This window comes from Nansenia antarctica (genome assembly GCF_963989245.1).
Source record: "Nansenia antarctica genome assembly, chromosome: 10".
In the NCBI taxonomy this organism is placed as follows: domain Eukaryota; kingdom Metazoa; phylum Chordata; class Actinopteri; order Argentiniformes; family Microstomatidae; genus Nansenia; species Nansenia antarctica.
In genome coordinates this window covers 14,686,446-14,700,079 of record NC_137680.1, presented here as the reverse complement: position 1 = coordinate 14,700,079, position 13,634 = coordinate 14,686,446, and the positions used below count along the sequence as shown (strand labels likewise).

Genomic DNA, 13,634 nt, shown 5'->3' with positions numbered 1-13,634 from the left:
TACCCTCCTTTTAGAGGCAGTATATATTACAGTTTCCTCTGTACCTCCATAACAATAACACACACACACACACACACACACACACACACACACACACACACACACACACACTCTGTGAGACCTGTGAGAAAGAGGTAAGAACAGTGGAAAAAAATATGGTAGTTTACTAGGCCTCTTAAAAGCCTCTTTATAAGCAGCTGTGTGTGTGTGTGTGTGTGTGTGTGTGTGTGTGTGTGTGTGTGTGTGTGTGTGTGTGTGTGTGTGTGTGTGTGTGTGGGGTGTGTCCTGGCGTCGTTTATACTTTTTACATAAAAGTAATAAAATAACAAAGCCCAGCCCCTGCCTCCACCTCTCCTTCCCTAACAACGCTAATTAGCAGCAGTTAGTGTGTGTCACTAACGCGGAGGTGAAGATTAAGAACACCTCTCAATTAATGTGTAATCAGCTGTTTGTTAATTAGCTAACCTGTTCTAAGTGGCCTTTAGGGCTCTTGTGTAATTAGCTAAGCTGCTGGGAAAGTGTGTGTGTGTGTGTGTGTGTGTGTGTGTGTGTGTGTGTGTGTGTGTGTGTGTGTGTGTGTGGATGATGACCCGAAGCGTCTCACACACACACACACACACACACACACTCCTCCCTCTCTTTCTCTCCCAGTCACATGTTCGTCCCCTGCCACGGTCACCCTGGACTAGAAGGTGGCCGCCAATCAATGACAAACCCTCAGCTCTTTTTGTTTGTTCAGGGAAACACACACACACACACACATGTGCGGCGCACAGACACATGCAGAAACACACATATGTATACACACACGCACGCGCATGCGAAAACGGCTGCATACACAGCCTTGAAAAGCATTCCTGGAAAAGCTATATTTTTTTAAAAACAAAACACAACGCACACACACCCACTCTCTTTTGAACATTTCATCCTTTTCATGTGCAACAACATCCCAGCTAAATGAACAGGGTCTCTCTGTGTGTTGGGGGTGGGGGGGGGTTTAACTCCCCACTTCAAAGGCTCTTGTTTACCCTCCTGCCTCCTGACATTGTCTCTGGTAATTAAACCAGCGCTCCCAAATTTATGGTTTAATTATACAGAGCTTGTTATGCAGACGAGACAGGCATGAGCTGATATGCTCAATAAAAATAAATAAATTCCATATTGTTTTATTGCGTGTGTAGGCCGACGTGTGGTGTGTGTGCGTGTGTGTGTGTACAGTGTGTATGTGCGTGTACACACACCATGTTGTGTTGCCTCCCTCCCCAGGCTCAGTGTGAGTGGGTGAGAGTGAACATAAAAAGCCAGATGAGTTGTGTTTGGATCTCTGCTGGTCCGCCATATCGACCCTGCAGTAGCGCGTCACAGCCAGCCCTCCTCCACCCAGCATGGCCTCCCTCCACTCATCCTCCTGACTCATCCTCCTGAATCATCCTCCACCCAGCGTGCACTCACTCCACTCCTGAATCATCCACTCACTCCACTCCTGAATCATCCACCCGCTTCCACCACATCATCCTCTGTAGGACAAGCACACGTGAAAACCAGCACACATGTGGCTGAATATCGGTGCGCGTGTGTGTGTGTGTGGGCCGGGGTTAGGGTTAGGGGCAGGGGAGGGGTGAGTGATCTTGGCTTCGGCCCACGAGCCGTTTCTCTGAACTGATCTTTGAGTTTGGTATAAATAGGCATGGCTCTATAAATAAAACAGAAGCACCTCTCGCCCTCTCTCTCTCTCTCTCTCTCTCTCTCTCTCTCTCTCTCTCTCTCTCTCTCTCTCTCTCTCTCTCTCTCTCTCTCTCTCTCTCTCTCTCTCTCTCTCTCTCTCTCTCACACACACTCACACACACACACCGTACCTCTCGCGTCTCCACACAATATTAGTGTATCATCATTTTTTTTGTAAAAACACAACAAAAAATGCGGAAGCTGCAGCCAAATTCGATGTCTTGTTGGGAGTGGTGTGTGTGTGTGTGTGTGTGCGTGTGTGCTGTAAAAATCATGCTCTGCCTGTCTTGACTACAGGAATAGTGAGTCCACCACCACCTCTGTGGCTGCTGCTGCTGTGGCCCGCCGAAAGTGTTTCAAATGGCTGGGGGGAGGGGAGCGGGGGGGGGGCGATAAAAGATAAATCGGTACGATGAGCTGGAACGCTGCAGGAAGTTATTTGCGGCCCTGGTAGGTGCTGCCGTTCACCCCTGCGCTGCTACCTTCATTACGCTCGGGATGGGCCCATGTTGGCTGGGAAGACCTGGAGAAGGAAGGGAGGGAGGGAGAGAGCAGTTTAACAATGGCGGAAGCTTTGATTTTGACGTCTGTCGTCGACACACTGCAGGGTTTGGGATGGAGATGGCTCCGCTATGAGAATACCTCTGTTTTATTATTTGTAAATATATATTATCATTATCTCCATATGAGGGGTAGGGTCCTCCGTAACCAGGGGCAACCTGGTGGAGGTAGGCACCGGAGAACAGGGGCTCGTGCGACGGGACGTCAACCTCCGATGTCTACCTCCCCTGCTCGCGACCCGTCTCTGTATACAGACCTGCATGCCACCGGGTCACATCCCACCGTGGTGAGCGGAGGAGAGGGTGTGTCCTCCCAGACCCCACGCTGGTGTGTGTGGCCGGTCTGGGGGGTCGGTGGGGTAAGACCCTCCTCCTAAGGAGCAAGGAGGCCTTGTCTGGGCCGATGCCCTCCCCCATCCCTGGGCAGGGAACGACTGCGCAAGGCCCCGTCTGTGGAGGGCGAGGGAGGAAGAGAGGCAGGCAGGCAGGCAGGCAGGCAGGGAGGGAGGGAGGGAGGGAGGGAGGGAGGCTCCTCTGGTGTTAGCCCTCTCCAGAGGAGCCCGTCCCATCCGTCCACCCCTCCCCTCTGACACCGCCGGCAGCAGCATTACCATAATTGGCTTTTCTACATGACGGGACAGAGGAAATAATAATGTCATTTTATTTACAGCCCTCTTGTCCCGGTCCGAGAGCTATCGCATCAACCCCCCCCCCCCCCCCCACACACACACACACCCACACACACACATACACACTAGCCCTCCATCCCCACACCCCTCCACCCCCCTCCCTCTCTCCTGTTCACATATATACACACACACACACACACGCATACACTTCCCCTCGTCGTTCCTCTCCTCTCCTCTCGATCCCATCTCATCTCTCTCTCCCTCTCTCCCTCCCTCCCTGCCACGGCGTGTAGGTCAAGCGATGGCTTTTTGATCAGCTGCTGTCTGAAGCCATCAGGGCTGAGGGCCACGTAATGGAGACCAGGGTGACAAACACAATGTAGGAAAGGAATAAGACTGCCAGTTTCCCATTACAGCGCGGGGGCTAAACGGCCTCCCCAAGCCCCCCCCCCTCCCCTCCTCTTCCTCTTGCTCCTCCTCCTCCTCACTCCAGACCCACTGCCCCCCCCACCCTCCGTTCCCTCTCCCCCTCCCCCCTCCCCCCCTCAGTCTAAATCACATGAGTGAAGGGGTCCAGGATTGGACATTAGTGCCGCAAATGACTGCTGTGATTGCCCCCTCTTCCCAAAATCACATCAAATAAATAAAGAAATGCGTGTAAATAAATAGGCAAGAGAGGGGGGGATGTTGGGAGGGAGAGAGAGCGGGGGGGGGCCCTCGGTAGTCACTGACTGGTCTCATCCTGTTCTCTCTCTCTCTCTCTCTGTCTCTCCCCTCTCTCCCCTTCATTTCATCGCCTTTCTGCCTTTCTTATCTGGTTTGTTTGGCTTTGACAGCGGGCCGCGGTGAGGCAGGGCAGGCCTGACAGAGACTTGTATTGATTTAACAACCAGCAGACTCTCAGCTGAGAAAAGAGAGAAGCGACTAAGTAGGAGGGCCAGACCCCCGCTGCCACGGAGGGACGAGAGGATCGCCTCCATGCCAAAAAAAAAACATGATGTGCCGCCTGATTATAGTTCGTTCTGTTATCATTCACAGAAATCAAATTAAACTTTTTTGAGAGAGAGGGGGGGGGGGGGGGAGACAGAGAGAGAGCGGGGGGGAGACAGAGAGAGACAGAGAGAGAGAGAGAGAGAGGGAGGGGGGGGGGGTGGGAGTGTGTGTGTGGGCCTGCATGCAGCCGTATAAGCACAGTGTCCCACCTCTAGCCCTACCATTATGTTAGACTGTACAGTCCTCACCCAGACTCATAAATCATACAACAGTCTCAACCCCAGTATGTCTGTCTGTCTGTCTGTTCTCCAACAGGACTACAGACATCTGGCCATTGACAGACACACAAACAAACAAACAAACAACCTAACCTTACACACACACAACATCATAGTTTCAGAGCTAGGCTACCAGAGAAAGTACCAATGAATCGTAGCACTTATTTACTTCAGACTGTATGTATGTATGTGGGCGACCTCTGACCACAGAAGAGACTAAAAAGATACTACTTTATTTCAAAACGAAAACAGTTTTTTTGTCGATGCACTCTGGTACGGTTTTTAGTGTGATATCGCAGCGTGTGTGTGTGTGTGTGTGTGTGCGTGGGTGGCTGTGTGGCTGTGTGAGAGTGTGAGAGAGACACTGTGTGTTTGTGTGTGTGTGTGTGTGTATGTATGTGTATATTTGTGTAAGTGTATGTGAGTGTGTGTGTTGTTGTGATCTGACCCGGCGTGGCTGGTGCTTGTGATGATGATGATGATGATGATGGGAGGCGTTAGTGACAGCGAGGCGCTGGTCCCATCCCCGTCCGCGGCGCGCGGGACCTGTCTCCTTGACGCCACGCTGCCCCCCCCCCCACACACACCAGAAGTGACAGGCGCTTTTGCGCCAGTGCAGATGGCCCTGCTCACAGCCATCACCCGCACGCCCAGCTAAACCGCTAGGGACTGCATCCCCCGCCCCCCCTCCTCCTCCTCCCCTGCCTCGCATGTCCCTGCGTATGTGTGTCTAGGTAGCAAGGACGCGACGCGATCTGGTCACCAGTCAGATAGTGAAGACTTGTGTACGATGGGGCTGTCATGAAAGGTTGGGACTGATGGTGTGTGAGGATGGCTGGTTTCTGTCCAAGTATCTTTTATTTTTTGTTTTGGTAGGGTTAGTGGTTGGGGATCTTTTTCTTTTCTTTTCATCTGGTTCACATTTTTGTGAACCGAGTCGGAATGCATTTAGATATTTCATATTTGATTTCATGTATTTAGGGTTTCATATGTTTTCCCTTCTGCCCTATTTTGGAGGGTGGCGTGCTGGTGGTGTGCTCATGGTTTCTGAAGCCTCCCTCGTCCAAAGAGCTGTGATTTTTGGTTACATGTTTTGCCTCCGTTCTTTTGTTTTGTGCGCTTTGATTCCGTTTCTCTTTGTTGTTTCCATGACAACGTGAGAGGATAGGCATTGATTGACAGGTATCGTCAAAGGGATCACCGTTCTGAAGCCCCTCCCTCACTGTGGAGGCCTGTATTTTGTCACCCAGTGATATTTTTAGTTCTACGTGTGTGTGTGTGTGTGTGTGTGTGTGTGTGTACACACATCAGATCAGGAGCTTGTGTTGGCAGAATAGCCATTCACTGTATGGATTCATAGCTCTGTTTTCTAGCACACAGGTTAGTGAGGGAATGGTAAAAAAGAAAACGTGCGCGCGCACACACACACACACACACACACACACACACGCACTGTGCAGTAGGTACAGTATATAATGCTAATCTGCTGTGTGAGGGATTTCAGGAGTCTGTGTCTCTCTGAGGGATTGAAGCGCAGCCAGGTTCCTCTCTCTCTCTCTCTCTCTCTCTCTCTCTCTCTCTCTCTCTCCCTCAAAACCCTGTCAGGAATCATCACAATGTCGGCCTCGTTTTGAGAAGGGCGTCTCGGTAACAGTAACACATGAGAGAAACAGACCAATAGACAGCGCTGTGACCTTAATGTTCTAAAGTACTGTGTTAAAACAAACGTACAGTATCAAAACACACACACACACACACACACACACACGTACAAAACACACACAAAAACATACAGATACACACACACACACACACACACACACACACCTAGTGCAGCTGCTCGCCTCCTTTTCCCCCATCTCCTCTCAGGCAGCATTAAATGGTGCCAGTGTACATATATCAGGTATTACGTCCACTTAGATGATGATATGACAGGCTAGCGTGCTGTTTGAGGCTGACAGCACATCTGTTTCATCAGGAGAGACTGATACTGGCATCTAGGACACACATCTCACCATGGAGGAAGGGAGATAAAGGGAGAACTGAGGGGGCCGTCTTTCCTGTCTCCCCCTCCTCCCTCCCTCCCTCCCTTTCGCTCTTCCTTCCACCTCTCCCCCTCTTGCTTACTCTCTCTCTCTCTCTTTCGATCCCTCCCCCACCTCTCCCCCTTCTTCTCGCTCACCAGTTCTCCTGTCTCTCCTGCTTATTGCCTCTCTCTGTGTCTTGCTTGCAGGCAGGCACGCGCGCGCACACTCACAAGCACGCACGCACGCACTCACACACAGTCTCTCGTTTGACTCCCTCACCAAACCACTGTACTATGCTATTTTTCACACCACCATGCACGATGTATTAATTGCTCCATAATTGCGTTGCGTCGGAGTCATTCGTGTTTCTACTTCAGCAGAATAAGGACTGTGAGGTAAACACAGACCGCTCAAACACGGTCTTGACTCGGTTCAATTGTTTTGTTGTATCGGATAGAAGCCTTGTTCTCTCTCCGATTTGACAAAGCCCATCTGTATGTATTAACACAGCGATAGTGACCTTCGGCACATGAATGTGGGTGAGGAGGAAGATACAGCAGTGTCTCAGAATGAGTGTTTTGTTTCCCTCCCTCCTGATGCGTTGCGTAACCCCTACCATGTGAACGACTGAAGACGAGTTCACTGCGTGAATGAGTGAACGGAGAGATAAAACATGGGGGAGAGGCGGAGAGAGAGAGAGAGAGAGGGAGGGAGGGAGAGGGAGCCACACAGCTGGCTAACAAGGCCGAGCAGCCAGTGATTTCCTGGGGAATATGAGCCATGTGCAGGAGTAGGGAGTCGAGAAGGGAAAAAGGACAACTGTCAGCCTCTCAGTGATTTATTTCTCCCTCAGAGACATTTTTCACCACTGACTCTCAAGCATACACACGCACGAATGCACACTCGCTCGTTCGCACTCACACACACGCTCACGCACGCACACGCACGAATGCACACTCACTCGCTCGCACACACACACATTCTCATACACAAACCCACACACTCGGTCGCACACACACACACACACAGACACACCAATAAAAGCCCCTATTTCCAGTAATAGACTATTCATCCCGTGTTGTTTCGTCAGTGGTTAGAGTACTGTAAATCTTTTATTTCAAATTGCTGACCTCTTTTTCCTCTCTCTCTCTATCTCTCTCCAGCATACGCACCCGAGGATGAGCCGAAGGAAGGCTCTCCGAATGAGGAGCACCTGCAGGATGACGGCCTCTCATTGGATGGCCAGGAGGACATTGAATATCTCTGCAACGAGGAGGAGGAAGAGGAGGAGGAGGAGGAGGATGGAGTCCGGCCACCGAGCTACCGGGACTCTCCGCTCAGCAACTGCACCAACCCTGACGCCGGTTATGGCTCCCCCCTCAGCGACACCAGCGACCGGCTCACAGACTTCAAGAGCATCTCCTCAAGGGACGGGCAGGACCGGGAGGACGTCCCCCTCCGCCCGGACAACGGCATTTCCCTGAGGGACAGCCTGGCCCAGATGAAAGCGGTCTATGCAAACCTGATCTCCGACGCCTCCTGGTCCAGCATCGCCATGGACATCATGAAAGCCAAGCCGGCGACTGTAGCCAGCAACATCACCAACAACACTCCCAGCGCCACTCCTACACCCACACCCACACCCACACCCACACCCACACCGACCTCCACACACAACCTCACCGCCAGTGAGAGCAGCAATGCTAGCAGCCACCACCACCACCACCACCACCACCACAACGGCAGAAGTAGTTCCAGCTCCGCTACCATCAACCTTCACCAGTCGAGTGGTGGCGGCAGCGGTGGTGGCAGCTCCAACGGCACCGCCGCGACCTCTCTCAGCGGCACCAGTAGCAGCAGCGGCGGTGGTGGCCATGGCGGCGGTGCTAACGCTAGTAACGGCGGTTTGGCGTATGACTGGCACCAGGCAGCCCTTGCCAAGACCTTCCAGCACACCCCTTATCAGCTGTTGCCAGAGCCCAGCCTGTTCAGCACCGTGCAGCTGTACCGGCAGAACAATAGACTCTATGGCTCCGTCTTCACCGGCGCCAGCAAGTTCCGCTGCAAAGACTGCAGCGCCGCTTACGACACCCTGGTGGGCCTCACGGTGCACATGAACGAGTCGGGCCACTACCGCGACGACAACAAGGACAAGGAGGAGGAGCGGGGGAAACGCTGGTCCAAGCCCCGCAAACGCTCGCTGATGGAGATGGAGGGCAAAGAGGACGCCCAGAAGGTGCTCAAGTGCATGTACTGCGGCCACTCGTTCGAGTCCCTGCAGGACCTGAGCGTCCACATGATCAAGACCAAGCATTACCAGAAAGTGCCTCTCAAAGAACCGGTACCGGCCCTGACCACCAAACTGATGTCCTCTGCCAAAAAACGAGCGCTCCAGGACGCCCTGGCCCCGTGTTCCCCAGACTCTCTCCACGGTAATAGTGGGCACCTGGGGGACCACGGCAAAGACCCGAGGGCCACGACCAACCCCTACGTCACACCCAACAACCGCTACGGCTATCAGAACGGCGCCAGCTACACGTGGCAGTTCGAGGCCCGCAAGGCCCAGATCCTGAAATGCATGGAGTGTGGGAGCTCCCACGATACCCTGCAGCAGCTGACGGCCCACATGATGGTGACGGGCCACTTCCTCAAGGTCACTAACTCCGCTTCCAAGAAGGGCAAGCAGCTGGTGTTCGACACAGTGCTGGAGGAGAAGTTCCAGTCCATCCCTCTGCCCCCCACCACCACCAGGCTGCCCGTCCCCAGCGTCAAGTCCCAGCCTGTCTCCCCTGCCCTCTCCTCGGGGTCCGAGGAGAAGAGGGAGGCGGCGGCGGCGGTGGAGGAGGAGAGGATGGAGGTGAACGAACCGGGGGAGAAGAAGATCAAAGAGGAGAAGGAGGAGCCGGCGGAGAAGACAGAGGCGAGCGCTACGTCGTACAAGTATCTGACAGAGGAGGACCTGGAGGAGAGTCCTAAAGGAGGTCTGGACATCCTCAAGTCCCTGGAAAACACCGTGTCCAGCGCCATCAGCAAGGCCCAGACCGGGACGCCCACGTGGGGCGGCGGCTACCCCAGCATCCACGCAGCCTACCAGCTCCACGGCATGAAGTCCATGTCCGTCGGCATGTCCCATTCGGTCCAGAGTGTGCAGGTGCAGCCGATGTACAGCAGCAGTGGGCTCCGAGGTCTGGTGACCGACCCGAGCTCATTGATCCACCACTCCCCCAAGAGCCCGGCCTCCCCTCCCTCTCTCAGGAGCAATGTCACTGCCATGGAGGAGCTCGTGGAGAAGGTCACGGGGAAAGCGAACGTAAAGAAAGAGAGGGACGAGAAGACGGTGAGCTTAGAGAGGTGCAGGCCCCCCTCATCTGTCAAGTCCCCCTCTCCCGTACTGAGAGAGCAGAGGGACCGTTCGACCCCCAGCGACCTCACGGTGGCTAAACCCCTGGCCAGGAACAGCATCAGCCCAGGAAGCGGGGCGGAGTCAGAGCTCATCTGCAAGAAGGAGCCCAAAGAGAGCGCGGTTGACAGCCACCACCATTCAAAGACGGGCCCAGAGGCCCGCCAATCGCCCATCACCAACGGCAACAACAGCATGGGCATCATCACCGATCACTCACCAGAGAGGCCTTTCATCAACCCGCTGAGCGCACTCCAATCAATCATGAACACCCACCTGGGCAAGGCCTCCAAGCCTATCAGCCCTGCCGGTGACCCGCTGGCAATGCTCTATAAGATCAGCAACAGCATGATGGACAAGCCCAACTTCAACAACCACCAGACTCAGGCAACCAAGCAGCAGCAGCAGCAGCAGCAGCAGCAAGCTGAGCCCATCAACCGCTACAACTACTACGAGAGCAATGACCAGCCCATGGATCTGAGGAAGTCCAAAAACAGCAACAGCAGCAGCAGTAACAATAACAACAATAACAACAACACTAGTAGCATTAGCACCGTCATCAATAGTAGCGATGTCAACGGTAACAACAAACCTATCATGTCTAGCCTGTCTCTCTCCGAGTCTGTTTCCTCCCCTTTGAGAGAGAATGCTCTGATGGACATCTCTGACATGGTAAAGAACCTCACGGGTCGACTGACGCCCAAGTCCTCCACCCCGTCCTCCATCTCGGAGAAGTCTGATGCCGATGGCAGTGCGTTCGAGGACGCCTTGGATGACCTCTCTCCGATCCAGAAGAAGAAAGGGAGGCAGTCCAACTGGAACCCCCAGCACCTCCTCATCCTCCAGGCCCAGTTTGCCTCCAGCCTCCGGGAGACCTCAGAGGGCCGCTTCGCCATGACCGACCTGGGCCCCCAGGAGCGCGTTCACATCTGTAAGTTCACAGGCCTCTCCATGACCACCATCTCCCACTGGCTGGCCAACGTCAAGTACCAGCTCAGACGGACTGGCGGGACCAAGTTCTTAAAAAACATGGACTCCTGCCAGCCCGTGTTCCTCTGTGGTGACTGTGCTTCCCAGTTCAGGACTCCCTCTTCCTACATCGGCCACCTGGAGTCTCACCTGGGCTTCAGCTTGAAGGACCTGTCCAAACTGTCCGCCGAGCACCTACGAGAGCAGCAGGCTGCGTCCAAGGTGATCACAGACAAAATGACATTCGGCAGCCCCATGGCAGCCCTGACCACCACTTCGGAGGACGAAACTAGCTTGGTGTACCAGTGCAGGCTCTGCAATCGGACATTCGTCAGCAAGCACGCAGTCAAACTGCACCTCAGCAAGACCCACGGCAAGTCTCCAGAGGATCACCTGGTGTTTGTCACCGCTTTGGAGAAGCTGGACAAACTGTAAAAAGGGGGTTTTGGGGCTGAGGGCAGAGACGGATAAAAAGACAGATAGACATACAGACGGCTGTGGAACTGACCAGAATTTCATTGCACTAAAATAACATTGTTCACAGTTACTGCACTGGGCTGAACTGAGCCGCCAGAAATCAGTCTTATTTTTTTTTTTGTGATACTGCCTGACTGGACCATGTCTTTTCATGTTTATTTGTTTGTTTTTGTTTTTTGCCAAGCTTTTTTTAACACTTATTTTGTAATGTATTTATATGCTATTTGTCTGATCTGTGCATGTATTTTAGTGAATCAAGGTTAAACACAAGTTTTTAATCTTTTCATGACAAAAAAAAAACGACTACTGCTTCAATGGTGACTAAAGTGGTGACCGAGAAATACATTTGGGGAAAAGAAAACTGTATAATATTTGATATGAAGAAGGTGAAAATTAATTGTATACACCAAAACAATGGAAGAATCCCTTGAAAGACTGAAGTAGCACCTTATAGACGTTAAAATCTTTATTTGTAAAGAGAACATGTTTTAAAATATTCTGCATTTGTCAAAATCAGATTAATTTTAACGATCAATGATTATTATTATGTTTTCCTCTTGAGTTGTTCTTTTCACTTTGCAACATGTTTGATAATGAATGGCCTGCTCGGAAATCTGTCAGTGTACTACAAAAAGAAACAGATAATGTAACCATTGGGAATAATTGAGATGCTGCTTCTGGTTTCAAATCAATCAGTGAAAATGAATGGCCATACAGTAAGTATGCAAGTTTGCTCAAAAAACATTTTGTTTGATGTGAAGTATCACCTTAATAGTAATTTTCCAATTATATGGTTTGTTACAAGTTTCTCTTTCTAAATTGTGCCGCTTTGAATTCAACCATAAAAAGAACAGTCCGTTACTTGTAAATGATTACCAGTGAAATGTCAAACTCCATAAGGCATATCTTACCATTTGCAACAGCTCAACATTCTTTGTACTTAAAAAGGTGTGTGCATTCTTTAACTTTTATATTGTCATTTTTATATATAAAAAAATACAAATACAAATAAAAAATACAAATAAATTGTGTATATAGATATATACTGTAGAGCCACAAAAATGTCTTTTTTTAAGAAATACAAATTTAGCTTCTTTGGCTTGGTTTACAGAAATGATTTTAATTATACTTGCATCCAATTTGATGCATGATATGGTGTGGAAAAATAATTAAGCGATGCACAATGACTATACATTTCAATGTTTTATCAATGATATTGTAAAAAAAAATCTTTTTAGCACCAATTAGTTTGTTTCGTTTTGTTTTTTCTCAATTGTAAAATAAACCCCAAAGCAGTTCTTGTTAACAGTCATGCATTTGTGGTTGTGTATTTATTTTGCATTAATGTTCACACACACACACACACACACAATAATATCGGACGTTGTTTGTGTGAATCACACCCATCATTGCTAAGATGTATTTTATGGTAAATTAAGGTTTTAACAAGCTGGCACATGGTGTTATACATCAGATCTAATCACTCACCACGTATGACACATACTGTACTATATATACAACTCCTGCCAACGTACGGCTCCTAAACTGTCACTGTGACGGCGGTAACAATAGACATGTTGTTGCCTGCAGAAGCAGGAGGAAGGAGTTTATGAGGGGAAAACGGCATATGATAACCTGAGGTGTGTCATCCCTAAGACGGATGACTGCGCATCATCCTATAATAATGATGATGATGATTCTGATGATGATGGGGCTGATAAGCTGTAAGGCGTCCTATTGTACTCGGAGCCCCATGCTAAGCTTGTGACCGGGCCGAGGAGTGGCTGCTCTGAAAGAATCAGTGTTGTGGGGACGGCGGCAGACTGTACTTGTGCTTGTCTTCCTGGAATAGACTCAGCTGAGTGTTTGTTCCTCTTCACCCTGCCTGCCGACTGCCCACATTGAGCTGGAGCAAGTAAACAGAACACTCATCTCAGAGGATTTAAATGCTGTATTTATTGTGTGTGTGTGTGTGTGTGTGTGTGTGTGTGTGTGTGTGTGTGTGTGTGTGCGCGTGTGTGTGTGTGTGTGTGTGTGTGTGTGTGTGTCGGGAGAGGTTCATTGACAAAGGATTTGCATGTTTAATGAACTGGCCTCCTGTAATACAGCCAACACTTAAAAAGGAGTCCTACACTGTATAAGACAGGGAGAGAAAACAAAGTTAATCGAAAGTTTTTCAATGACCTTTATTTGACCCCTCTGATCGTGGAACAGCCTCACATAAGATGTCCCCCCGCCACCCCTCCACCCCACCCCACCCCCGCAACCTCCGAGAAACATCATGAATTTGATCTCCTCTCATCTCTCCCCCATGTCTCAGGTTTCAGACTGCGGCGAACAGCACGAGACTTTGTTTCGCTAAAGGGCCACACCAGTGTTATGACTCCTATTCCTCATATTCAAAACATGCCATGCATTGGCTGAGTGTTATGTGCCTATCGCTTTCATACACATGCAAACATGCACCCACATGTACACACACACACACACACACACACACACAGACACACATGCACACACTCCCAGGCGCATTAGTATGAGTGTCTTTGTGCAAATTACACACCTTTTTGATCCAG

At 50.8% G+C, this 13,634-nt stretch overlaps 1 protein-coding gene across 2 annotated transcripts in view; it reads left to right on the top strand.

Annotated features, from left to right (window-relative positions):
• Positions 1–11,016, top strand: part of LOC308165819 (teashirt homolog 1-like) — a gene marked incomplete at both ends in the record, with an annotated part of 33,247 nt that extends 22,231 nt beyond the window's left edge. Inside the window, 2 exons of one of the 2 annotated variants that reach the window (XM_080539987.1) lie at positions 7,376–7,793; positions 8,055–11,016. In XM_080539987.1, the coding sequence (XP_080396113.1) occupies positions 7,376–7,793; positions 8,055–11,016 (3,380 nt within the window). Of the gene's footprint in view, positions 1–7,375 lie in introns of both variants that reach the window. The other variant, XM_080539986.1, reaches the window with a different exon arrangement.
• Between the last annotated feature and the right edge of the window lie 2,618 nt (positions 11,017–13,634).